Raw genomic sequence first — 25,508 nt, 5'->3', positions numbered from 1 at the left:
TCGATTTATTGACAGTTTTATTATAATGTGTCATGGCAAAGTCTTTTGGGGTTGAACGTAATTAGAGAACTTTAAGCTTGAAGTATCTAGATGTCCATATATCTCCCCATATTTGAGAACATATCTGCCATTATGTCTTTAAATAAGCTTTCTACCCCTTTCTTTCTTTCTTAGCCATATAAATATCCCATAACATGAATATAAGCTCTCTTGATAGTGTTGCTTACATTATGTAGGCTTTCTTGATTTTTTTTTATTCTTTTCATCTTTTTTGTCCTCTTACTGGACAACTTCAAATGACCTGTCTTTAAGTTTGCTTATTCTTTATTCTGCTTGGTTGAGTCAGCTACTGAAGCTCTCTATTCCATTTTTAAAATACAGTCATTGTATTCTTAAGCTCCAAAATTTGTTTGGTTCTTTTTATATTTTCTATCGCTTGTTGAACTTCTGGTATTGTTCTTCTATTGTTTTCCTGATTTAGTTAATTGTTTATCTGTGTTCTCTTGTAGGTCATTGAGTTTTTTAGAACAATTTAGTTCAAATTCTTATCAGGAATTCAATAGCTATTCTTTGGAGTTGGTTACTTACTGACAGTATATCGTGTTTCTTTGGTGCTACTGCATGTCCCTGATCCTTCATGATATTTGTAGTCTTGCGTAAGTGTGTGAGCATTTGAAGAAACAATCACCTTTTCCAGACTTTATGAACTGGATTCATTAAGGAAAATCCTTCACCTATGGGTAGGTGAGGGTGGGGAAGGGTAATGCTGGACAGCACTGTGGCACCATGCTTAGTGCCTAGTGTATGGTGGCTCCAGGTCTTGGAGAGGGATGCAATGTCTTATTGGTTCAGGAGCTGAGGTCTGTAACATTTGCAACTGTGTGTACCTTGGTGTGGCAAAGGCTGTGGGAGGTCCACAGTGTCTGACAGGACTGTAGGTATACTCAGTGGTGCCCTGGGTCCAGTGACAAAGGACTGGTGCACCCAGCAGGGGGAGTCAGGGCCATTGGTGTGTTCATACTCAGTTGTGGACATGCACATAATGGTTAGGGCTGGGGCAGAGCCAACTGTGGTTATATGGTGGCTGATGGCATGTACATACATGACTATAGCAGTCAAGGCTCATGGTATACATGTGTGCAATTGTAAGGACGAGCTGCAGGCACCCATGTGGTGGTGGGGGTCACCAATAGGAGTTAGGCCAGCTACACATGCATTTGCAGCTATGGGGATCAAGCTGGAAGTGTACGTGTATGCAGCTGCAGGGGTGAGCTGCAGGTACAAGCACAATGGTGGGAGCCAGGGACAAAAGTTGGGGTTTGCACGTGTACAGCTGTAGGAGCCAGGGCTGGGGGTAAGAATGCATGTAGGCACAGAAGCCAGATGCAGACATATTTTCAGCTGTTAGAGCTGGTAATGGGAGTTGGGGCCAGCTGCTCAGGTACACACAGCCAAGGGGTTAGTCACAGGTACACACGTGGTGGTGACAGATGGATATTTGGCTGGAGCCCAGGCCGTTTTGGGGCATACGTGTAGTGGCTTCCCTGGGTTCCTGGGTTGGGGTGTCTATAATGGCAGCACTAGGGAAGCTTTGGGGAGAGGAGAAGAAGAGAGGTGGTAACTCAAGCACCTAGAAACTGCAAAAGTGAAAAACTGTGGGGTCCTCAGCAAAAATTGTGAGGGGCCCCTGTGGCTGTACTGGTTGTTGGTTTCCTCAGTGGCAGAAGCTGCTGAGTTCCATAATAGTAAACATTGTGGGCTCCTTGGCAGTGAAAACCAGTCAGGGGTGTGTGGTGGCTGTGAGGCTGTCAAGATCCTGAGGGTAGAAGACAGCTGGGGTCCTATGCAGAGCAGCCACTGGGGACCCTGGTGGCTCCTGCGACATTGCTGATACTGATAGCGCCATGCTTCTTTGTTCCCAGATGTCTCCAAATGTCTCAGTCACGCTGATCTCCCCAGCTATTTGGGGTGGGGTGAAACTGAAAGAGGTCCTTTGGGGGAGTGTCCTGAAATCTCAGGAAACTGGTTGTTCATCCCATTATGTTTTCTCTTCAAGGGTAACTTTTGAGCTAAGGAGTTCTCTCTCTGTGCTAAGCAATGCTGGTCTGGGGGATGAGCTGATGCATGCAAGATGAAACTGTTCTTCCTACTCTTTTTGTGCAATTATTCTCATTGTTTTTCTTACACTGTGTTGCTGTATCTTCTCAACTGGACTCCTGAGCTCTCCTACAGCTATTTTCTTTCATAGATAGCTGTCTGATTGTACTTTGTGGAGGAATGAAGGCTGGGATCTCCTTCTCTGCCTTTTTGCTGACATTGCCCCATACTTTGTGTTTGCAAACTTAAACACCACTGCCATGCACTCTGTAAGTTATCATCAAGGAGGTGTGATCTGATGGAAAGGCCTTGGGGCTCACACTCAGGAGACCCGGGTTGAGTCCTAGCTCTATCACCACTGTGACAGTGTTATTAGGCTAGCTCTTTATGTTTTAGGATTCAATTTTGAGGACCCAAGCTCTGCTTATCTCAGAAAAACTAGCTAGCAGATGAGGCCATCTCAAATAGATCCAGAACTTTCCAAGAGGAAGGTGATATGATGCACTCATAGCTACCTGCTCATAATTTAAGCCTGGTAAAGAAATCTCATGTCCCAATCACCCAGGTAAATATTTAATAACTGTGGCACCATTAATTGAATGCTCTCTGTATGTCAGATACCCTGCAGCAAACATTATCCCCACACACTGCTTCTCCTTGAGTACTCACAACCCCACAATGAGGTAAGGACTGATAATGCCATAATTTCATGCGGAGGAATTCAAAGGGAGTCTGAAGGCCTCTGGCAGGAACAGGGTGAGTCTCTGGTTAAAGCCAGGTCAGGCTGACTCCACACTGTGTCTTCTATTCTCCCTGCTGCTATTCTTTACCCCACAAGCAAACAGCCTGGAAGGTTGGAGGGGACAGGAGACATCTATCTGAAGCCATGGGGCAGGGGAAACCTAGGCCTCGATGAGCAGGCTCTAAATTCAGCAGCACTTTCCTTATGAGCATGCAAAATGCTTCTTCAAGGAGCCAGAAAGGTCGCTCAGAGAAACTGATGGATAAGGGCCAATTGGGAAGCTCATTAGAATGGGAGCCGTCTCTGTGTCTGCCCCTTGGTCCTGCTTCATTACCTGGAGGACTGCTTCTGTACACCTCGCTATCAGGGGCCCACACTCCCTGAGAGTGCCCATTCTCCTCTTCATCTTAGATTGTAAACCAGCATCAGAGGCACAAACCTGGCAAAGGCCCATTACTCACTTTTAATGAGACAGCCAGGGAAATAAATTGGCATATGTTAGCAAAATGGCTCATCAAGGTGAGTAATTATCTTCATGACTGGGGCAGTTTACCCTCCAAAGAAAGAATTTGCATCTCATCTCTCACTGAGCTGTGGCTCTTCAGAACTAGGGCAGGAGGCCAAGTAGAGTTTGACCACTGAGCACAGACACCTCCACTTGTCTAGTCTTGCTATTCACCATGGACTTGTCACTCCCCGAATTCCAAAGCTTTTATGGAATACGCTGCGCAACTGATTATATAGAAAAAGAAACCCAGAGGAGACAAATACAAAGAAGTTGGTCTATATTTTATGGAGCGGTGTGTGCCCATGTGTGCCTCTGTGGTGGGGAGAGGCTAGCCATTTCACAGAGCCTGTGGGAGAAACTACCAGGGAATGGTTCTGACAGGCTCTACTAATTAAAATTACCTTCTTCTTAGTTTTGAGCCAAACTTTAATTAAAGTCCTATATTTCCTCCTTTACTTGCTTGTGCATTGACATTGTGGCCTGTACAATTATCTCGTGGTGTCCAGGTATGTAATTGTCTTTTCCCCATGTTTTAGCATTTTAGAGGGAAATTATCTTATTATTATTTTTTCTGTCTTATGAATATTAGTTCTGTCTTCCCAGACTGATCCGAAGCTACTTAAAGACAGGGATGAGAGTGTCTCCTTGGCTTCTAGCCCCTATGGCATCTGCCGCAGTCTCAGGGTGCAGAAGACAGTGCCATAAAGTAAGTTTCTACCTGGTCTCAACATCAAGAAGTGTTGGGTTTCTCCTGAAGGTGTACAAGCAGGTGGCTGAGGCTATTTTCCTCTAGACATTGGCTATCAGGAGGTACAGAGCTAATTTGTTGCCCAACCCTGGTTCATGGCATGCTTTGTGCACCAACTTCACCCTTGCTGCCACTGGATTTTCTATTTTTTTCCACTAGATGATGAGCTGTATGTGGACAGGCCCATGTCTATTTTGAGTTCCACTCTATCTCCTTTCCAGTATTCAGCACCATGCCTGGCACTCAATAATTACAGAGTGAATGGAGTTTGAATTTGGCAACTTTTGCGTCTTTGTGTGCTACTTAAATCTTATTGGAAACAAAGTAGGAAGAACATACAAACACCCACAAACTCACACTAATAATTAAACAATGTACTTGGCAAATAATTACACTTGATTTTAGCTGTTGAAGGTGTTGGAATTTACAGTTAAAGTGGGCTGAGTTGTTGGGCCTCTGGTTGTGGTGTTTATACTACAATGAGTTTTCTATTCGTGGTGATGGGGAAATGTCCAAATGGCTTTATAGGAATGCTTTCAGTCTTGCTCAGTCTGGGATTGCATTATCATGGGAGGGTTCTTTCATTCTTCATTCTCACTGGGGTTGAAATTCTCAAAAAGGACATTGGCAAGAGCTTTATAAAATCCTAAATGAGGCTGGGCGTGGTGGCTCATGTCTGTAATCCCAGCACTTTGGGAGGCCAAGGTGGGTGGATCAGGTGAAGTCAGGAGTTCGAAACTGGCTGACCAACATGGTGAAACCCCATCTCTACTAAAAATACAAAATTAGTTGAGCATGGTGGTGCATGCTTGTAATCCCAGCTCCTCAGGAGGCTGAGGCAGCAGAATCACTTGAACCCAGGAGGTGGAGGTTGCAGTGAGTGAAGATCACAACGTTGTACTTGGGCGACAAGATCACGACATGGTACTTGACGCGACACTGTCGCTTGGGCTACAAGAGCAAAACTCCATCTCAAAAAAAAAAAAAAAATCCTGAATGAATCTATGGTTTAGAAGGTACTTCAAAAGTCCCACCTCTTCTCTTAGCATCTCTTCATCTGGGGGCAATAGGGCTGGTATTACGACTTATTACATAGGAAAGAGACCCAGATACGGCCAAGCTGATGGCATGACTCACTTCTGGATGACAACTGGAAAATTTGACCAGGAAACCAACCATCTTCAGTATCCAAATGTGTGGCACCGTGAGTTGTACAGACTACATTGAGTGAGTAGGTTTCTGAGGTTTCCTGAGGGTGTTTTAGACATGGCAGGGCTGCTAATCAGATAAGGCCATTCCCTCAAGCATGGGACTGAGTTCTGGGTTATGGAGCTTAGACCAAACATGGCAAGGGAGGCATAACTTGCCAAGCACATTCAGAGCCCTGTTTGGGCCTCCAGAGTGGAGGTGGTGGATTTGTTTTCCTGATCCCACGGGGGTCCTCTGAGGATACTTACCATTTCTGTCGATGGCAAAAGGCACATCTGTGGTGACGATTTCATAGTTGCAGATCTGGCTGTACTGGGGGGAGCAGTCCTCATCAACAGCCTCCACCTGCAGAATGCTGTCATAGATCTTGCCCTCTGTCACAACAGCCTTGTAGGCTGGCTCTTTGAAGGTGGGAGCAAACTCATTGACATCCTTCACCTGGATATGGACCACGGCCCTGGGACCACACACAGAAAGGAAGAGATGGTGGTAAAGAAAGAGTCATACCAACCTCCTGCACCTCCTGGGGGCACTGACTGAGGTCCCAAGGCCAAGTGAAAGGAGAAACCACCAGCTGGTTGAAGCAGTTGTTTGAGTGTCCCATCCTCCCTCTCACTGGAGACTCTCTACTTGCCCTTGCTCTGACGCTGTGAGATGAATCCATCCCAGAGAGACTTTTATGCCCTTCCCTCTGCCCCAGCTTTAGGCAACAGGTTTACTGTTCATTCCTCCCTCTATTCATCCATTCCTTCATTCAGTAAGAATTTAACCCCTCTTACTCTGTTAGGCTCTGAGATAAACTTCATAAGGGAGAAAGCAGTGACAACCCACAGTGAAAAGTGCTGTGACAGAGAGCAGCTTCTAGCACTGCAGAGGCCCAAGGAAAGGTCCTGACCAGGTCTGCGGGGGTGGGTTGGCTTAGGGAAGGCTTTCTGGAAGAAGAGACACCTAAACTCAGACCTGAGGGTGAAACAGGAATATCTTTCAGTGAAGAAGAGGGAGTAGAATATTCCAGGTATAGAAAGCAGACTGTGAAGATGCCTGCATAGGACCAGGAAACTGGCGAACAGTTGAGCAAAGTTGGAGCACCATGGTGTGACAAGGGGGTAAACGTATCTGAAGAGCAGCATGTGAATGAAGTGGGGTGGGCAGGGGAAGGAGGGGCGTCCAGAGGGCTCTGTCAGGCCACTCACTTGTGTGACTTTTTCCAGGCCGTCTCGTGGGGCCCAGCACCACAGTCATAAGCCTGGATGATGAATGTGTACTCCTTCTGCAACTCACAGTCAATGGGGCTCCTGGCACGGAGCCGGCCCTCTCCTGATGTCTTGTTGAGCACCACAGCCTCAAAGGGCAGCTCCTGGCCATGGATCTTGAATGCACAGATTTCCCCTGCAGAAGAATGGAAAACAGTGAGTGGGAATACTGAGAACTGCCAGATTGAAGACAGTGCTTCCATTGGACCAGATTCACAAACTCAAACCCTCCATGCAATTTCTTCCATGCACATACTGTGGTCCCTGAGCTAGCACCATCAGCATCGCCTGGGATCTTCTCAAAAATACAGAATCCCAGGCCTCACCCAGACCTCCTGAACTGAATCTGCATTTTAACAGGATCCTCAAGTGATGGGTTTGCTCACTGATGCATGAGCAGCACTGCTTTTCTCTTTCCTTTACTCCTGGTTTAAACACTGCCTACATTACTGCAGCAAAATTCCCTTTACCTCCCCCACTTCTCCATTTTCTGTCTCCAGCTACCATTTCCCCTTCCAAGCTACAGTTTTCTCTTTTGAAACAGTGGGAGTGAGTCTATGTGAGTTCCAGCGTTCCAGATCCCCTGTGGAGCCTGAAAAGCTAACATCTTATAGAGCTGAACATGTTGTGAAATTAACGCATTTCTCTCCTTCGGCTGGGTTAATGTTTATTATAACTATTTCCATGCATTAAAATTATAATGCCATGAGAATATCTCTTTTTTTCTCAATCAATGCATGTTTATTTATTAAACCCCAACTGCATGCAAGACCTGTAGTAAATGTCTTGAGAAGTGCTGAAAATTTGAGACATGTCCTCTTTCCCTATTGAGAAAATGTACAGACTTATTAGAGAAAAGAGTTCAGCTATAGGCTTCAAGGCACCAAAACAGAGGCCAAGAGCCCAGAGGCCTAGATTCACATTCCAGGCTTCCCAGTTACTAGCTGATTGGCTTAAATCAAATGATACTGACTGTCTGGGCCTCTACTGTGTCATCTGTTAGATGGTCCCAGAGATGGTGGCGGGGTGGGGGGCATCTACCCTAAGACGCTCCAGCCCTGATCTGACACTGCCTCAGCTGCACTGCTGAGGCCAGGGAGGGGCAAGCAGGGTACCTAGGGTGCATCATTTAATGAGGCTTTGCTCTCAGGGTAACTCAGGCACCTTCTTGCCTCACCCTAGTTCAGGTCCTGCCCAACTATTCATAAGAGCTGACCCAGTGAAGAGAAGGGACGAGATGATTGCATGTTTGCTCTGCACTAGGCACCAAGCTTTGTACCCCTTCCCAGAGAACCTCATTTGACCTTCATAAGAAACATGCAAGTATTTTATATCAATTTATTCAAATTTTTTAAAAAGGAAGAGAAAAATCAGAAAGGTTAAATATTTGCTCAGTGTCATAGAGCTAAAGTTAAGTATTAAACCTAGGTATGGCTGATTCCTAAGTCCATGTACTCTACCCCACCACACCATCTCCAAACAGCCCCATAACTTCTAAGGAACCACCCCATGGATTGCCTGAAGAAACTGTCTATATTCCAGTTCAAGTCTCATTCAGGAAAGAAATCCTCTGATTTACATATAGGAATCATGCCATGATCTCTTACTAACAATGTTTTCCGATATGTTCAATCAATACCAATCTTACCTTTATGCTTTTCAAAAAAAATTTCATTGATCCTCAATTTCATTATTAACATTCCCTTTTCACTACTACCCCCATCTCCCATCCCCCTGCCACCACCCCTCCTAGCCATTTCTCAATGTACTTGTGGAATAAATGGACAAGACAGGTTATGGACCCGGTTCCATCAAGATGGGTAGTTCCCATTCACTTCTGTTTTCTGGGATCACTTGGCATTTCTGTACTGTGCAATCTGACACGTTCTGCAGCCTCTAGGGCAGGAGAATAGGGTTTCTCAAACTCTCAAGTTTAAATTCTTCTCTAAATTAGCAGGTTGAATAGATGAACCTCTAAAGTATCTGCCTTGTGATTCTCTCCCAAGATCAATGCCAATATGAGAATATTATCAACAAATGTGTCTAGACTGTTTCTGGGGCATTCTCTAGAGTGCCCAACCACTGCCATGGTTATAAGCTAATCAGACCATTTATCTTTGAAGACTCAAGTTAAACCTAGAATAGATGAGTGTAATCTTCTCTTGGAAAGATCTGATCACAACTAAAGTAGTTTTCAAGATGCAGAAATCCTTAACAATAGAAAAGGAGAGGAGAGAGGGAAAGAAGACAGAGGAGAGGAAAGAGGAGATACAAAGGGAAGACAAGATAAAGTTTAGGTGACATATTTCCATCTACGGAACAATTCAATTCAATAGAACTAATTTTTCTGAAAGCTAAGTCTCAGGCACTGTGCTAGGCCTGGGGACACAAAGACTAACATACCTTAAAATATAAGGTTGGTTTATCCTAAAGTACTTCTTACCTAGTAGAAATGACAGACAAGTAAAAAGGATAATACCTGACACTTGTGTTCTGGTTGCAAAAACATCCATTCATTTATTCATCCACCTCATAAATATTGATTCTTCTCATAAATATTTTTTAGGCACTATGTGCCAAGCACTGGTAAAGCAATAACAAACAAAAATAGATCCAGCCCTGGCCTGTAAGTTGCTTGCAGTCTGGTAGGAAGGGAAATAAGCAGTCAAATAATCAGTATCTGAAAGAAGGATGGTGGTTGTGATGAATACATTGAAGGAGAGTTACGTGGTACTAAAAGTATTCTGACCTGGTCAGGCAAGGCAGGGAGGGTCTCCCTAAGAATGTGGTGGCTTAGCACCCTTCAGCAGAAAGGAACATGGTGAGTCCAAGGGACTACAGGTCCAGTGTGGCAGGAGTGGAGGCTGTGGGGCAGGGCCAGCTTCACAGGCATGTGACCTAAGAGCCATCCAGCGTCCTGTGCTCAGAAGCATCCTGAGCTTGGTTTTAATCTCTGCTGTCTCTGTCCTGATTTTTTTTTTTTTTTTTTAAGACGGTCTTGCTTTGTCACCCAGGCTGGAATGCAGTGGTGTGATCATAGCTGACTGCAGCCTCAAACTCCTGAGCTCAAGCAATCCTTTCAACTTAACCTCTTGAGTGGCTGGGGCTACAGGTGTGTGCTACTGACAACCAGCTAAGTTTTTTATTTTGCAGAGATGGGGGTCTCATTATGTTGCCCAAGCTGGTCTCGAACTCCTGGCCTCAAGCCATTTTCCTGTCTTGGCCTCACAAAGTTCTAGGATTACAGGTGTGAGCCAATGTGCTCAGTCTTGAAGTTCTTAATAATTTTATCTTAACCTCTGTTTTGTGAATGAAGTGTGATGGGACAATGGAGCATGTTATGAGCGGAGGAGAAGGCTGCGATATGCATGTCCACCACATCTTGCTGCCCCATTTGCATATAGCATTCAGAATTCCCATGGACCCACAACGTGTGGGACTTCAGTGGGACTCAGAGTGAGAACAAGGTAATCATGTTATGTCTTCAACTGAGTAAGTAGGAAACTGACCTCCCCAAGAGGCCACACTTTCCCTTTGATCCAGAACTTGTTTCAAATGCAAAAAGAGAGAATGGAAAACTAAGAAATGTGAACAACCAAGGAACCCTGTTGTAGCCTTCCTTATTCATATTACATCCTGTATTAGCCAATCACTTACACTGAAAATGATGGTGGAGGGGAAAAGGGAATATCAGACGACCCATTGCTTTTTTTTTCTTCAGGCTGCCCTTGCTATCAGTAACCCAAAGGTAGAGAGTAATATTCACATGAACATAAAGATGGGGAATAGACACTGGGGAATACAAACAGGTGGAGGCAGGCAGGGAGGCAGGGGCAGGAAAACTACCTATTGGGTGCTACGCTCACTTTCTTGGTGACGGGATCAATCATACCCCAAACTCTAGTACCAAGCAATGTACCTTTGTAACAAATCTGAATGTGTACCCACGGAATCTAAAATAAAAGTTGAAAAAGAAAAAAAAGGAAGTGAAATGAAAACAGTTGAGTTTGTTTTGTGTAGTATTTATACTGTTGTGATAAGAATTAAATACATATGTATACATGAACTATAAAATACAAATTCTGTAATTTTGGTATTCTGCATGCTAGCTAAATACTCTTATATTTGTATTTTAAAATGGGCATTGCATAATAGAAAAGGTAAAATTCAAGCTAATAATTTCAAGTTTTAAATATATCTTTACTTAGAACTATACCAAACAGAAGATTTAAAACATCACGACAAGTTGAAACAGACTTCTGGAAGAAAGGTCCCAGGATGAAATTCTAGATAGAAAGATATTTAAAAAACCAGTTCTCAGTGTCAGTGTAAGACACATTAGGCTGTCTTGTGTCTTATACAAGAACTTTTTTTGTGAGGCCTGTCACTGGAATTTGTCATTATACTAACAGAGCACTGCAGTGGGAGGACGATACATTTAAAAGTAAAAGATCAGACCTAATGGTTTTCATATAAATATATCACTTTCAAAATCTTGCCCTCCAATATGCTTTTGGGTGGGAGAACTACTACTGTGCCGGGAATTGTGTGTGGACAACACACAGATGAGCATGGGTGTGAGGTTAGCCATGGGCTGTGTGGAAAAGGAGGCCAGCAGCACCAGGCCACCGGGCCTTGGCTGCCATCTCACATGGGCTGTGGGCCAAGGTGGCTGAACTGGGGCTTCACCAACAGTCCCCTTCAGGGCCAGACCAGAAGATGAGCCCCTGCTGTGCCTGAGTGAGACATGACCACTCTAAACCCTCAGTCCTGTGAGCAGGTATCTCACAGTTACCTGCTTCTCAGCAGAAATGCACCTCCTAAGACACCAGCAGAAGTTGGTGTAGTTGTCTTCTAATACCTCACATAGGATTCTGAGGGAAAGGTCTTTAACTTGATTTTTAGAGCACATTTTGCTCCTTCCTTTGAATACCTTTGAACAACAAAGTAAGTTAATTCAATTTTTTAGATGAGGAAACTGAGCCTCAGAGAGAGTAAGTGTTCATCCAAGGTCACTTTGACAGCATAAAGCCAACTAAGGACTAAAATCTTGACATCTACGGTCAGCACACTTGTTGCTCTTTCATGCAGCCTATCACTTACTGGGTGAGTGTGAGGTTCTAGGACAGTGGTTCTGAGTGTGCTCTGTCAACCTCTGACATCCCCAAGACACTTTGTAAGGGTTCAAAAAGTCAGAGTGATCATCATATTAATACTAAGATGTTATTTGACTTTTCACTGTGTTGACATTAGCACTGATGGCATAAAAGCAATGGGGAGTAAAAGTGCTGGTGGCTTAGTGAGTGACTAACTGCATTCTTCATCACAGCATACATGTAGGGTAAAAAAGCCAATTTCACTTAAGAATGACTTTAATGATGCAGTAAATATTATCAATTTTTATTAAATCACAATGAGTTCATGTCTTTTTAATATTCTGTGTGATGAAATGGAAAGTGCACTTTAAACACCTTGGCATGGCAAAGTATGCTGGCTTGTGTCTAGGAAAAGCACTTGTGTGATCTAAATTGTGAACTGAACTAGGACCTTTTTTCATAAAATGACATTTTTTACTTGAAAGAATGATTGACAAACGAACTATGTTTATTCAAACTTGAATGCATGGCAGACATTTTTTGAAGTAAGCCTGTCCCATCAAGAAAAAGAACTGAGAGTATTTGCTGTCAATGATAAAATTGAAGCTTTCAGTTTGGGGAAGCCTGTGTCTGCCACAGGGATTTTAACAATTTACCAATATTTCAATACTTGTCTGCTAAGATGGGTAGTGATGTTAATGCATGTGACTCTTGATGTTGTATAATGAAATATATCAACTTTTGAAGGATCCACTTAACAATGAACGAATATCTTTCAAACAACCAATGGATAATGTCACACAGTCATGTACAAGTAAAAGATTCAAAGTACAAGAAACTTCCATGGATTTTAATGTAACAACGTACAATAGACTGAATGTTCATGTTCTCCCAAGCTCATACATTGAAACCAAATCACCAAAGTGAAGGTATTAGGAGATGGAGCCTTTGGGAGTTAATTAGGTCATGATTTGTGCTCTTATAAAAGGCTCCCGACAGATCTGTCACCTCTTTTGCCATGTGAGGTTACAGTGAGAAGGTGCTATCTATGAGGAAATGGGCCCTCAACAGACATTGAATGTGTCATTGCCTTGATCTTGGACTTCTCAGCCTCCAGAACTGTGAGAAGTAAATTGTTGTTCTTTATAAGACACCACTCTAAGGTATTTTGTTACAGCAGCTTTAATGGTTGGAGACAGTGTATAAGTTTAATGCAATTTCAGATTCATTTTTACCTAATCTTTAAGAAATCTACAATATTATTAAAATACCACTTCCTTTCCAACTACCTACCTGGGAGAGGTCATATTTTCTTCATATACTTCCACCTAAATAACATATCACAACAGGTTGAGGGCAGAAGAAGATATGAGGACCTAGCGGTTTTCTATTAAGCTCAATACTAGGGACTGCAAAATTGTAAACAATGCCACTCTTCTAATTTGTTTTTTTTTTTTTCAAAAATATATCTTTTTTGTCAAATTATGTTACTTATGTTAATATGTATTGAGTTTGTTGTTATTTTTTAAATGAATGAATAAACATTTGAAAGTTTCTCAGTTTTAATTTTTGATATAGTAAATATTGGACATGCAGATATAACCGACATAAAGAAAAACTCTTGAGAATCTTTCATAATATTTAGGAATGTAAAGCGGTCATAAGACCAAAAACATGAGAACTGCTGTTTTTACAATTTACCAATAATGGTGTCCCCCCAGCTCATAATTCCATACCCTGCTCCTGGTGCTAAAAACATGACCCGTCACCTTGCAGAGTGCTCCCAACCTCAGAGCAGCTCAGTTTGCTTTGTATTCTACAGCTAGGCCTTTGTAGTAAGAGTAAGAATTATATGTCCACATAATACATTGTTAGGGGGTTGGGGAAATTATTTCCACATCTCTATCCAAGTCTGGCCCAGATAGGCTGGATTGAAATCTTAGTTATACAGCTAACTACCATGGGACTGTAGGGAAGTCACTTACCTTTCTGTGCCTGTTTCCTCATGTGTAAGTGGGATGGTATTAATAGCAGTTAACTCATAGGGTTATTGGTTACGGGGAGGATTAAATGAGTTAACATATGCTAAGCACTTAATAGTGCCTTGCATGGAGTAAGCACTGTGTAATTGTTAGCTCTTTTCCCTGTTACTATATTGAAGAAAAGTCACACACCTCTGGCAAACTCCCTGTTCCTGTTTAAGAACTGAAAAGGCATTTCAACATCAGAAATATTTTGAATGCCATATGTGTGACATTCCAACAATCTGACTTCTTGAAGCACCTTGCACCTGTCAGCCACAGTTTATTACACACATTTTTTTTTCCTGAATGACAACATCCTGTACATTTTTGTAATCTCATCCAGGGCCAGCACTGCTCCCACGGGGAGGTTTAGTAAGGGGGATGTTTTGTTTGACTGTTTCTGCTCATCGAGGTGATGGGGGATTGCTAATGGCAGTCACTGGGCAAGAGTCAAGGTGCTAAATATCTTGCCCTAAGCAGATCAGTCATATACTACCAAGAAGCATCTCACTCCAGATGGTTATAGGGTTCTTTTGAGAAACACTGAACTCAAAACAAGAAGGTGGTCTTTCTGGAGCAAACACCTGGCCAAGTCTCTGCCTCCAGGTTTGAGGAAATAGTTGGCTCTTATAAAGCCTTCTCCTTCAGATTGGTGAGGTCCCTCCAGACAGATTACGGTATCATCTGCTCTCAGCTGCACACTGTCCTCTCTAGTACACAGGTGGCAGATAGTCAACACTGACCACACTTGCCAGAGGGCCGGGTGGATGAAGTTTTTAAAGTCCCTCGCTACATGGGATCATCTGTAGCCACTTTAAGTATAATAAGATGGGGAAGGATAAGTGCTAATCACATTAAGCGGTAATCACGTCCAGAATTTCACTTTAGGGCTGAATGTAGAACTTTAAACCCTCCCACTTCAGATTAAACACTTAAAATCATCAAAAGTAGAAAGCTAAAGGGAAACATTTGCAGGATGTTATGTAGGGTGCTTCTTCATATGTCTGGGTTGGGGATACTCGGACAGGCCCTGCTGAGCTCCATCTCTGCCCTTCTCAGCTGTGTGACCCTGGGTGGTTCTCAAGCTTCTCTTTATTACAGCTGGATACAGCTGGATGCCTAATCCTGAAAGTTCCACGAGGCTACAATGACACACGAAATGTGGAAGAGATGTGGGAAGTATAAAGGCCTATCTACTTTTTATTATTACCATTATAACAAATCCTGCCTTCTGGCCTGCAAGCAGCTAGGTGCATGGTGATCACTTACCTTGGTTCCCGTTAAACCCCACAGGGAGGGGGCAGTTTTCACCATTTATAGCTTTCTTTTTACTTAGAATTGAGCAAAATAAAACATACTCTTTTATTTTAAAAGTCATTTTTCTAAAGCTTTGTGCCAAGATCAAAATCTCCCTCTTTTGGAAGATTAACATAGTTATTACGTTTCTGAAAAGCAAATAAAAGTGGTTCATTTTTTTCTTCTTTGGCAGTATTTGTTGGGTGAATACATGATGTAAAAACTTATTTATACGCTGAGAGACCTGGAGAGGCCCCTGTGACTCAGCTAGTCATAATTTGGTCAAGTGGAGCTTGAAATAATGGTCTGTCTGGTGCCCAGTGGTTCTGGAATTAAAGGAGTCCAAGTACAAAAACATACTGTACTCATTCACTCAGCAAACCATCCCTGGACATAAATAATATAGTAAGAACAAAATTAATAATCATAACAATTTACAAAAATCACTGTAGTTCACACTTATTCAGGGTTTACCATGGGTCAGGCACTTATTTAGGGCAACAGTGAAAACAGCCTACATCTCTATGTGCCCTGACCTGCCTGGGGCTAGAGATTTGGATGCATCAGAAACCAGCTCTATGTTTGCAGACAGGAGAAGGAGGCAGATGGACAAAAAGTGAAGTGTAATGAAGTACTGCCAAGGCTGCAATAGGTGTCGTTTCTGGGTGTTGTGAGAACACAAACAATGATGGCTTAATCTTGCCTCCTAAATACTTCCAGAATTAATTGCTTGCTTCATGTGCCCACCATAGAGACGTGATATAGCTGCAAGAAGGAAGGAGTTTCGGCTCCTGAAACTGATTCTGCTGAGACAAAGTGTTGTCCTCTGGACACCGTCATGTCCCTCTCTTTACAATGGCATTTCAGTGCTTATATTTTAAGATATTGCAGGTAGTATAGGTCAGTGTCTAAAAGTCAGGTAAACCTACATTCGAACCCCAACTCTTCATTTGTCATCTTCATAACTTTGAAAATGAACCATACCTCCATATTCCCATCTGTAAAATGGGAATAAAACCATCATCCTCCTATGGTCATCATACGACAATCAAAATAGAACTTTCTTTTTCTAAAAAACTGAGAATGTAGTAAGTCAGGGAGTGGGTTGAATGAACTTTTTATAAACTAGCTTTATAAAAAGCTAGTTTAATTGTCAGACAGTTCTATGAGCAAGCCAGCACAAAGGGATGGCAGACAAGCCCAGACAGGCACTTCCCGGGTTCTGCTGTTGTGCCCTTTCCCTTGTTATAGACTCTCAGCCCTCCTGCTGATGCACTGGTTGATTCTGAGGTGCCTACAATTCTAGTCAGGTGTTGGCAGATGCAAAGAGGAGGAAGAGAGCAATGAAAACACTTGGAAAAGGATGATGACGACTTTGTAATATCTAAATTTTTAGTATTTGCCAAGAGAGCATTTTAAACCCAGTGTCTCAAGAAATACTGCCCCGGACCCAGTTACAAGATGTGGATAAATCGCTTTCCCACTGTCAAGCAGGAGTAGTGAATCTTATTAAACAAGGAAGGGATCTCGTTTGCCCACAGCTTTCAGGTGATACATTAGTCAAACCCCTCCATGATCAATACTTGGATCCTACCTTGGTTAACTCCTACTTGTCCTTTAGGAAAATAATAGACATTGAAACACCTTGGAGAGTTAAAAAAGTCCCATACAAATATAATGACCCTTTACCATGTCCAATTATCTCTGTCAATGACATCTCTGTAAGCAGCCACCTCCTGTAAGGAGGGAATCTTAGCAGGCACGGAGGTTCCCAGAAGTCTAAGACTCCATTCAGGGACTTACAGTTAAGTTTCAGAAACAGAAGCTACACATAGGCCCAAACAATTAAACGTATTTGAGGTTTTTTGAGTGTCAATGAGCTCTCTCCAGATATAGGGGCTGAATATTGCAGCCTCCTCAATTAACCAGAGAAGACAATATTCAAATAGAATTGGTGTGAATCATGCTGACAGGTAAAATCTTTGGAATCTCTCTCCCCGCTTTTTCTCAATGTCCAAACGTGGGGCTGAGATGAGGCCCCAAAGTTGAACCAGTCAGAAATTTACCCAAAGTCTTTGTCCTCATCTGCTATGGTTTGAATGTTTGTCCCCTCCAAATTCATGCTGAAATTTAATCTCCAGTGTGGCAGTGTTGAGAGGTGAGGCCTTTAAGAGGTGACTGGGTTGGGAGAGGTCTGCTAATTCATGGATTAATGAGTTAGCAGGTTATCACGGGCGTGGGACTGGTGGATTGATAAAAAGAAGAAAAGAGACTTGAATGACAATACTCAGCCCTCTTGTCATACTGATGCCTGTGCTGTCTCAGGACTCTGCAGAGTCCCCACCAGCAAGAAGGGCCTCACCAGTTGTGGCCCCTTGACTATGGACTTCTCACCCTCCATAACTGTAAAAAAAAATAAGTTCTTTTTTAAAAATGTTACCCAGTTTCAACTATTGTAAACACCAGGAAATCAGACTAAGACACCATCTATCTTTTAAATTTATTTTTTTCCTCTGCTTCCTTCTGAGTATTTCTCATCATTTGTGTCTTTAGGAACTTAGATAGGCATGAATTGAAAGCTCTTCCTCAAAAACAACTTTTTGAATACTCTATGTCTGCACGCTTTAGTGCAGAAGCCACTAGCCAGAATGTGGCGTTGGAATGCTTGAAATGTGGCTAGTGTGACCAAGAAACTAGAGTTTAAACTTTATTAAAAAATTTTTTTTTAATTTAAATTTAATAACAGACACTCAATTCAGTTACTGGAAAACTTTCAAGTATATTTGGTTATGTGAATCAATTTTTCAACTATAAATTACATAAACTCTAAATATAGATCAAATATTTCTGATAAAAACCTAGAGTCCTATTTGAGATGTGTTAGACTGTAAAATACACACAGGATTTGAAAGACTTTTTAAACTAAAATTAGAATAGAAAATTTCTCATTAATAATTTTTTATTTGATAACATTTTGAAATAATATTGGATATTTTGGGGTTAAACAACTTATGTTACTAAAATTAATTTTACCTATTTTTTAAATGCTGCTGCTAGATAATATATTATACAATTATTTGTATAGTTTGAGTAATGTTTCTGTTGCATACTGCTGCTCTACCTAATCAACAGCACATACATTAAAAGCTCATAGAAATAAATGTAAAGCAGAGAGGATACGTTCTACAATAACCACAAAATTATTCTATTTTATGCTCACTTTTGTTTTCTTGGCATTATTTCTAATATTTAGGATAATGCTCCCTCTTAAAACAACAGTGGATTTGACCTTCTTTAGATCGTTCATTCACATTTAGCTTCAGTTCCCAAACTTCTGGTTATCAGGTCTTAAATTATCACTGCCTCTTAATACTTGCTTAGGTGGTATTGTTATAATATATAAACATATTTTAAAATTTTAAAAATATTACATCATAAAATAATAGCATCTTGGTCACTTTCAGAAATCCAGATGTAGGTACTGAGAAATGACTTTCACTGATTGACTATCAGTTAAGGTGGAAGTCTTTTGGCAATAGGGTTCTAGTTCATAATTTGCTTAGTCATTACATTATGATTCTTTAAAAAGAAAATCTTAGTATTCGAAAATACATTTAATATTATATTAGTATTATGTTAATAAAATCACTTAATAAATTATATATCGCATATCAAATCATGTCATGTTAACATTCTTATTGCACTAGTTCTAAGTAGAATAATTAAATTCATATAAAATGTTGTGTACTGCACATGTTTAAATGAAATCTGGGGACAGAGAGCAAGCAAAGACCTGGGGAGTTCAGCCTCTGCTGTGGATGAGTAAGCACACTGACCCTCTCACAATAACATCACAAACCTGGAAAAATACCGCCCTCTCCACCCCCCACCAAATACTGAAGGACTCTAGAGAGTGATTAAAAATAGGCAGATGATGGCCGGGCGCGGTGGCTCAAACCTGTAATCCCAGCGCTTTGGGAGGCCGAGACAGGCGGATCACGAGGTCAGGAGATCGAGACCATCCTGGCTAACACGGTGAAACCCCGTCTCTACTAAAAAATAGAAAAAACTAGCCGGGCGAGGTGGCGGGCGCCTGTATTCCCAGCTACTCGGGAGGCTGAGGCAGGAGAATGGCGTGAACCCGGGAGGTGGAGGTTGCAGTGAGCCGAGATCGCGCCTCTGCACTCCAGGCTGGGCGACAGAGCAAGACTCCGTCTCAAAAAAAAAAAAAAAAAAAAAAAAAAAAAAAGGCAGATATTGGTGGGGGAGCTGAAACCTGGAGGAAGCTACTAGGGATGGATGAGTTGCTGTTTTGATCCTTTGCCCTGAGGGCAGCTGCAACCCTGTGGTACAGCATGGAGGCTAAAACTTTGATAGAAAGCCTGTTGCCTTTCTGGCAGGTAAACAGGATTGCCTGAGTGTGAGAGGGGAATCCTGGAGAGAAGATCGCCAGGGAAGGGGAGGCCCAAACTCTGTGTTTAAACCATTTCCAAGTCTCTGGCTGGCCCCAGTCCCCTGCATGTGGGGACAGACCACCAGCCCTTTGAACCAAGACCAGAACCGCTGCCCGCAGCAGGTAAAAAGACAATTTGCAGTTTGAGTTTAACCAAGTTAATGGTCTGTTAAAACAAAACATTAATAATTTTTGGAGGACTACGACAATTTAGAGTGTTTTCATTATAACATTCAAAATATCCAGGATACAATTCAAACTTACTTGACATGTGAAGAGCCAAGAAATAGAACCTTTTCCTAAGAGGCCACCCCTGAGATAACTCAGATGTTTGGATTCTCAAATGAGTACATTAAATAAGTTATCATTGGTATGTTCAAAACATTTGAAGGAGAAATGGATAAAGTTAAAGGGAGGAATAGACACTCCACAATCATAAAGAATAAGGCATGAAGTGATCAATAAAGTAATGGATAATATAAATAACACTATCAACCATTTTGTCCCAACTGGTATGTATAGAATACTACATCCAACTGCAGAATTCACATTTATTTCTATCTCACGTGTTATGTTCATAAAGACCATATGCTGGGCCATAAAACAAATCTCAATCAATTTAAAAGGCTTAAAATATGCAGAATATATTCTCTGACCACAATGGAAATAAATCAGAAATCAATAAAGAGATCTAGAAAAACTTTAGATATTTGTAAATTAAATAGTACACATTTAAAAGAGTCATGGGTCAGAGGAAAAATTAAAAGAAAAATGAAAACATATTTGGAACTGAAGATAATACAAACACTACATCTCAAAATTTGCGGGATGCAGTCAATTCTGCACTTAAAGAGAAATTCATAGCTTAAAAGCATGTATTATAAAGGAAAGAGAATATAAAATTAAGAAGCTAGAAAGAGAAAAGCAAAGTAAACTCAAAGTGACTAGATGAAAAAACTTATTATCATATTTAAGTAATATACTAAGGAATTTGAATATGTTATATATATATTTTTTAAGAAACCTTTCCTCAAAGAAAAGTCCAGGCCCAGATGGCTTCATTGGTGAATTCTATCACATTCAAAAATAAAATAACATTAATGATACATAATTTGTTTTTAGAAAATAGAGGAAAGAATGGTTTTTAACTCTTTTTAAGAGGCTAGCATTACCCTAATACCAAAATGTCACAGATATCACAAGTAAAGAAAATTAGCTACAACATCATCGATCATTAGAGAAATGCAAACCAAAACCACAATGTGATACCATCTCATGCAAGTCTAAATGGATATTAAAAGGTCAAGAAACAACAAATGCTGATGAGGTTGTGAAGAAACAGGAATGCTTTTACACTGTTGGTGGAATATAAATCAGTTCAACCACTGAGGAAGACAGTGCGGTGATTCCTCAAAGACCTAGAACCAGAAACACCATTTGACTCAGCAATCCCATTACTGGGTATATACCCAAAGGAATATAAATCATTCTGTTATAAAGACACATGCATATGTATGTTCACTGCAGCACTATTCACAGGAACAAAGACACGGAATCAACTCAAATGTCCATCAATGATATACTGGATAAAGAAAATACATATACACCATGGAATACTATGCAGCCAAAAAGAGGGAAAAGATCATGTCCTTTGCAGGGACATGGATGGAGCTAGAGCTAGAAGCTATTATCTTCAGCAAACTAACACAGGAACACAAAACCAAATACCATATGTTCTCCCTTACAAGTGGGAGCTGAACAATGAGAACACGTGGACACGGGGAGGGGAACAACACATACTGGGGCCTGTCAAGGGTGTAGGAGGAGGAAGTGCATCAGAATAACTAGCTAATGCATGTGGGGCTTAACACCTGGGTGATAGGTTGATAGATGCAGCAAACCACCATGGCACATGTTTACCTATGTAACAAACTTGCACTTCCTGCACATGTATCCCAGAACTTAAAATAAAGTAGAAAGAAAATTAAAGAGCTCTATTTGTCATGAACATAGATATAAAAATCCTTAATAATACATGTTAGCAAATTTAATTCAACTCTATAAAAGGGATTATGAGTAAGTAGGATTTATCACAGAAACACAAGATTCCATCTAATTAATCACATTAACAGGATAAAGGAGAAAAACTCTATGATCATTTCAACAGATGCAAAAACAGTTTGCCAAAAGTTAACATTCATGTATAATAACATCTCTTAGTAAACTGGCAACTTGTTCAAGCTAATAAAGGGTATATAAGAGAAACCTACAGCTAACATTAAGAGTGAAATATTAGATACTTCCTTCCTAATATCAGGAACAAGTCAGGATGCCAGCTCTCGCCACTTAATAGCCCTTGAGTACCTAGCATGTGCCAAGTACTATGCCAATGGCTTTACAGCAACCTTTGTGCAAGTGCCAAGTTCTCTTCCATTATACAGAGAAGGACACTGAAGCACAGAGAGTTTAAGAAACTTGTCCAATGTCATCAAATAATCATAAACCAAAATTTGAATTCAGGTCTCCCTGACTTTAGAGTCCACCTCTTAACGACAACTGTCTTCTCAGTAGCATAATAATAAGTACCATTATAGGAATCTAGAGGCAGAGTAGAAGTTTGTGTGCCTGGCTTTTTCTTTACACTTTACCCTCCACAGGCTCAGAGGCAAAAATAACTGCTGATGTTTGCCCACTGTGGACAAAGCAAGCAGGCTAAATAACACACAGTTTCTAGGAGATGCTAGAGAGTTGCTGCGTGATTTATACATCTCCATCAAAGGTGCCAAGCTCTCCATCAATAGCGATATTCAAATTACAATGGTATTTTGCTCCTAAAAGTGAGTCTAATTTGCTCATTTTCATTATTTACAGGCAGTTAATTAAAAACCCAGCAGATATTTATTTTGCTCCTTTCATATCGCCAGTGATTTCTTGCTGCCGCACTTTCACAGCATTACAGTTTTATGACTCAACACAGCCTGTAGTGGGTTTCTTATGGTTGTATCTCCATTACTTTAATTTCAGGCAAGACATTAAACCACTGCAAGATTTCAACTACTGCTGGTGAAGTGTGAGAAGCAATCGTGGTGCTCGTTGTTATGAAAGAGTAGACACCACCAAATTATACAGCAGGGAATAGAACCCAGTCCCTTCAATAGGGAGAATGAGTGGTTGGCTCTTGGACTGGTGAATGAATGATCCCAAGTGTTATACTGGCCAGAAACAAAAAATGTGAATCCTAGACCCATTCAACCCTTCCGTTATCTCCCAGTTATGGAGAAGGAATTGCTATACCAAAACGTAGCTATGACATTTCTAAAAAAGCAAAGCTTTTATTTTTAAATCATGTAAATTTTGAAATTCACTCCATAAAGTTCTAAATATCTTCTAATTTGAAACAAATTCTATTTTACCCTTGTATCTTTGAGTATAATTAGAATTCTAAGTAAATGTGTGATGTTTTTCTGTAACCCCATACCTGCTTGACAAGGGTCACTTCAGGCAGAGAGAAGTCCTGCTTTGAAATTGCTGGTTTAAGGTTAGAACATCAGGGACCCAATTGGCAATGAATGAGCCAAATTTTTAATCTGGAAATTAAGGAGGAACAACAAACACTATTAACAAGCAGGCTTTTGCAATTTATCTGCAAATAGGAACCTGTGGAAGCAGAAAGGCTCACAGGTTGCCCAGTGGAGAGGTTAGTAAACAGCTGTTATAGCCACCAGTGGCCTTTGTTGCCAAGAAAATGAGCCATCCTACATGCTCTTCATCAACTAACAGAGACTTCTCTCTTATAGCTACCAGGAGAACTCCTACACAAGCTTCAAAATCCAGCATAAGCACCGTCTCTTCTAAGAAGCCTGCTCTGGCTTCTCAAGCCGAGGTCTCAGTGGAGATCTCCTTGATGCTCCACTGTGCCTCCTGCTCCCCTCCTACCCATGCTTTTCTTCCTGCATTTTCAATTCTGTTCATCCATCTTTTTTCTCCTTAGAGCTCCACGAGGCAAGAATCTGTACTTCCTCATCTCATCTCCCTGACTTTACAGTCCACACCTATGTTAAGTAATGCCTTAAGCTAGGCTGTAAAGTTGGTTGGGTGTAGAAAAGACTAAATTTTAGTAAGTTCACGAGAAGCACTGTTGTAAGGTACATGGACGTGCTTTGGTCAAGGTTAGGCCAAGGCCCACATCCAGGTCTGCATGACTCAGCAAGTTTAGGGCGCAGGCACATACTCCACATGTTATATAACCTGCTTGTGTAAGTTCATACTTGGCTTGGAGCTACTATTGTCTGTAAAAGGTATAGCTGCCCTGCTGACACTGTGCACAAGCCTTGGCTCTTGGGCATGGCTCAACATGGCTCTTGTGCAGGTGCTGGTGCCCAGAGAAAGGGAGAGAGAGAGAGAGAACCAGAGCTGTTTCTCTTGTAGATGGACAGAGGGGAGCAAGATCATGGCTGGGCACAGCACGACACAGCATGGCACGGCTTGTTCTCATGCTCAGAGAGAGAAAGAGTTAAGCTGCTGACCCTGAAGACAGGAGAGAGCTGGCTGCACAGCTGTGTGTGGGAGCAACCGGCTCAAGCAGCTGAGACAGGGTAGACAGTGTGAGAAAGCTGCTGATGAGATAGTGTGAGAGAACTGTTAATCAGAGAGCTGCCGAATACAACTACATTTCATCTGCTTACCGCCCCCCAAGTGTTCTTTTAGCCATCGCCTATCCATCCACTCCCATTGAACCTCAGCATGGACTGGACCCTAACACTGAACCCTGGCATTTGGGTCTAACAATGTTATACTGGTTAAGACCAGAGTCTTTGGAATTTTAATTGGAATGACTTGGTTTCAAGTACCAGCGGCAGCATTTCTATGTTTGTGACCTTGGTCAAAGTACATTAACTTCTCCTGTCTCAATCTTCTCAGGCACAGGATGGGAATAATAACAGATTATACCATACTGGACTATTGTGAAGTTTAAAGTCAATAAGGCAAAATACCTAAAGCACTTTGCATAATGCTGGCATGAAGAAAGTACATAGTAAAGGTTGGCGATTGCTAATATGAATGGTGGCACCTTTATGCTGAAGCTGAAACTCATGTTCTTATGGTTTTGACTTCATAGGAGGGAATGACCCTCAGAGCAGACCACTGTCCAGTGTCAGATCCAAATAGGGCCATTTCTGAACTCTAGCCTCTGTGCTTCTCTTTGCCAATTGTCAAGTTTCAGCTCCTTTAACCAGCCTCATTTCAAGGTCTGTCTGGTCACTGCCCCAGACTCCAGCTTGCTTCTCAGGCCTTGTGCAGTGAGTAATTAGAATTCTAAGTAAATATGTGATGTTTTTCTGTAAACCCATACCTGCTTGACAAGGGCCTCTTCGGGCAGAGAGAAGCCCTGCTCTGAAATTACTGGTTTAAGGTTAGAACATCAGGGACCCAACTGGCAATGAATGAGCCAAATTTCTAATCTCATGAGCCATCACGAGAGTGAGCCATCTCATGGATCCCATACTATGAACCAAGATGCTTATCAGGTATGAGACCTTATCTAAGCCAAGGGGTTTCCCCTGGCTTACTTCTGCCTTCGTAACACAGCTGAATACACTGCTTAGTCCTCCCCAAATTCACTTCCAGTCACTGAGCACACTGCCTACGTGATTTCTCACCCTATCACCAACCCTGCTGCTTAGGGTTTTCAAATAATTTGACAGATGAGTCAAAAGAGGCACAGAGCAACTGGATGACTTGTTCAAGGTCACACTAGGATCTGCCCATTTCTTTTCTGGCTCTGGTGCCACACTCTAAACCAAGCTGCCCGTGAAATTGATGAACAACGGCAGGTGCACAAGACCTCATATTTCCACTCCTTGACAAGTCTCACCCATAACCCCAAAATTGTAGTAAAGTTCCCAAATGTTCATGTAGGGAACCCCAAAGGGGAACAGGAATATTTTAAATGTTTAATTCAAGTTAAAGAAAGTGTCAGGAAAATCCATATTTTGAGCTGAAGAAGAAAGATGAGTGACAGCCCAATCAATACTACAGGAGTATATGGACTCTTTTACTGTTCTGTCAATTCTTGGAGCTA

The 25,508-nt window shown here is 41.6% G+C and overlaps 1 protein-coding gene across 2 annotated transcripts in view; it reads right to left on the bottom strand.

Moving 5' to 3' along the window:
• Positions 1–25,508, bottom strand: part of CLSTN2 (calsyntenin 2) — a 628,828-nt gene that overhangs the window by 147,413 nt on the left and 455,907 nt on the right. For both annotated transcript variants that reach the window (XM_050779679.1, XM_050779680.1), the window contains exons 3-4: positions 6,498–6,693; positions 5,553–5,761 (exon numbers count right to left, since the gene is read on the bottom strand). In XM_050779679.1, coding sequence (XP_050635636.1) covers positions 5,553–5,761; positions 6,498–6,693 — 405 coding nt within the window. The remainder of the gene's footprint in view (positions 1–5,552; positions 5,762–6,497; positions 6,694–25,508) is intronic.

Source organism: Macaca thibetana, chromosome 2 (assembly GCF_024542745.1).
Source record: "Macaca thibetana thibetana isolate TM-01 chromosome 2, ASM2454274v1, whole genome shotgun sequence".
Classification (NCBI taxonomy): Eukaryota; Metazoa; Chordata; class Mammalia; order Primates; family Cercopithecidae; genus Macaca; species Macaca thibetana.
Note: the sequence above shows the minus strand (reverse complement) of the source record. Positions and strands in the feature narration are given on the sequence as shown.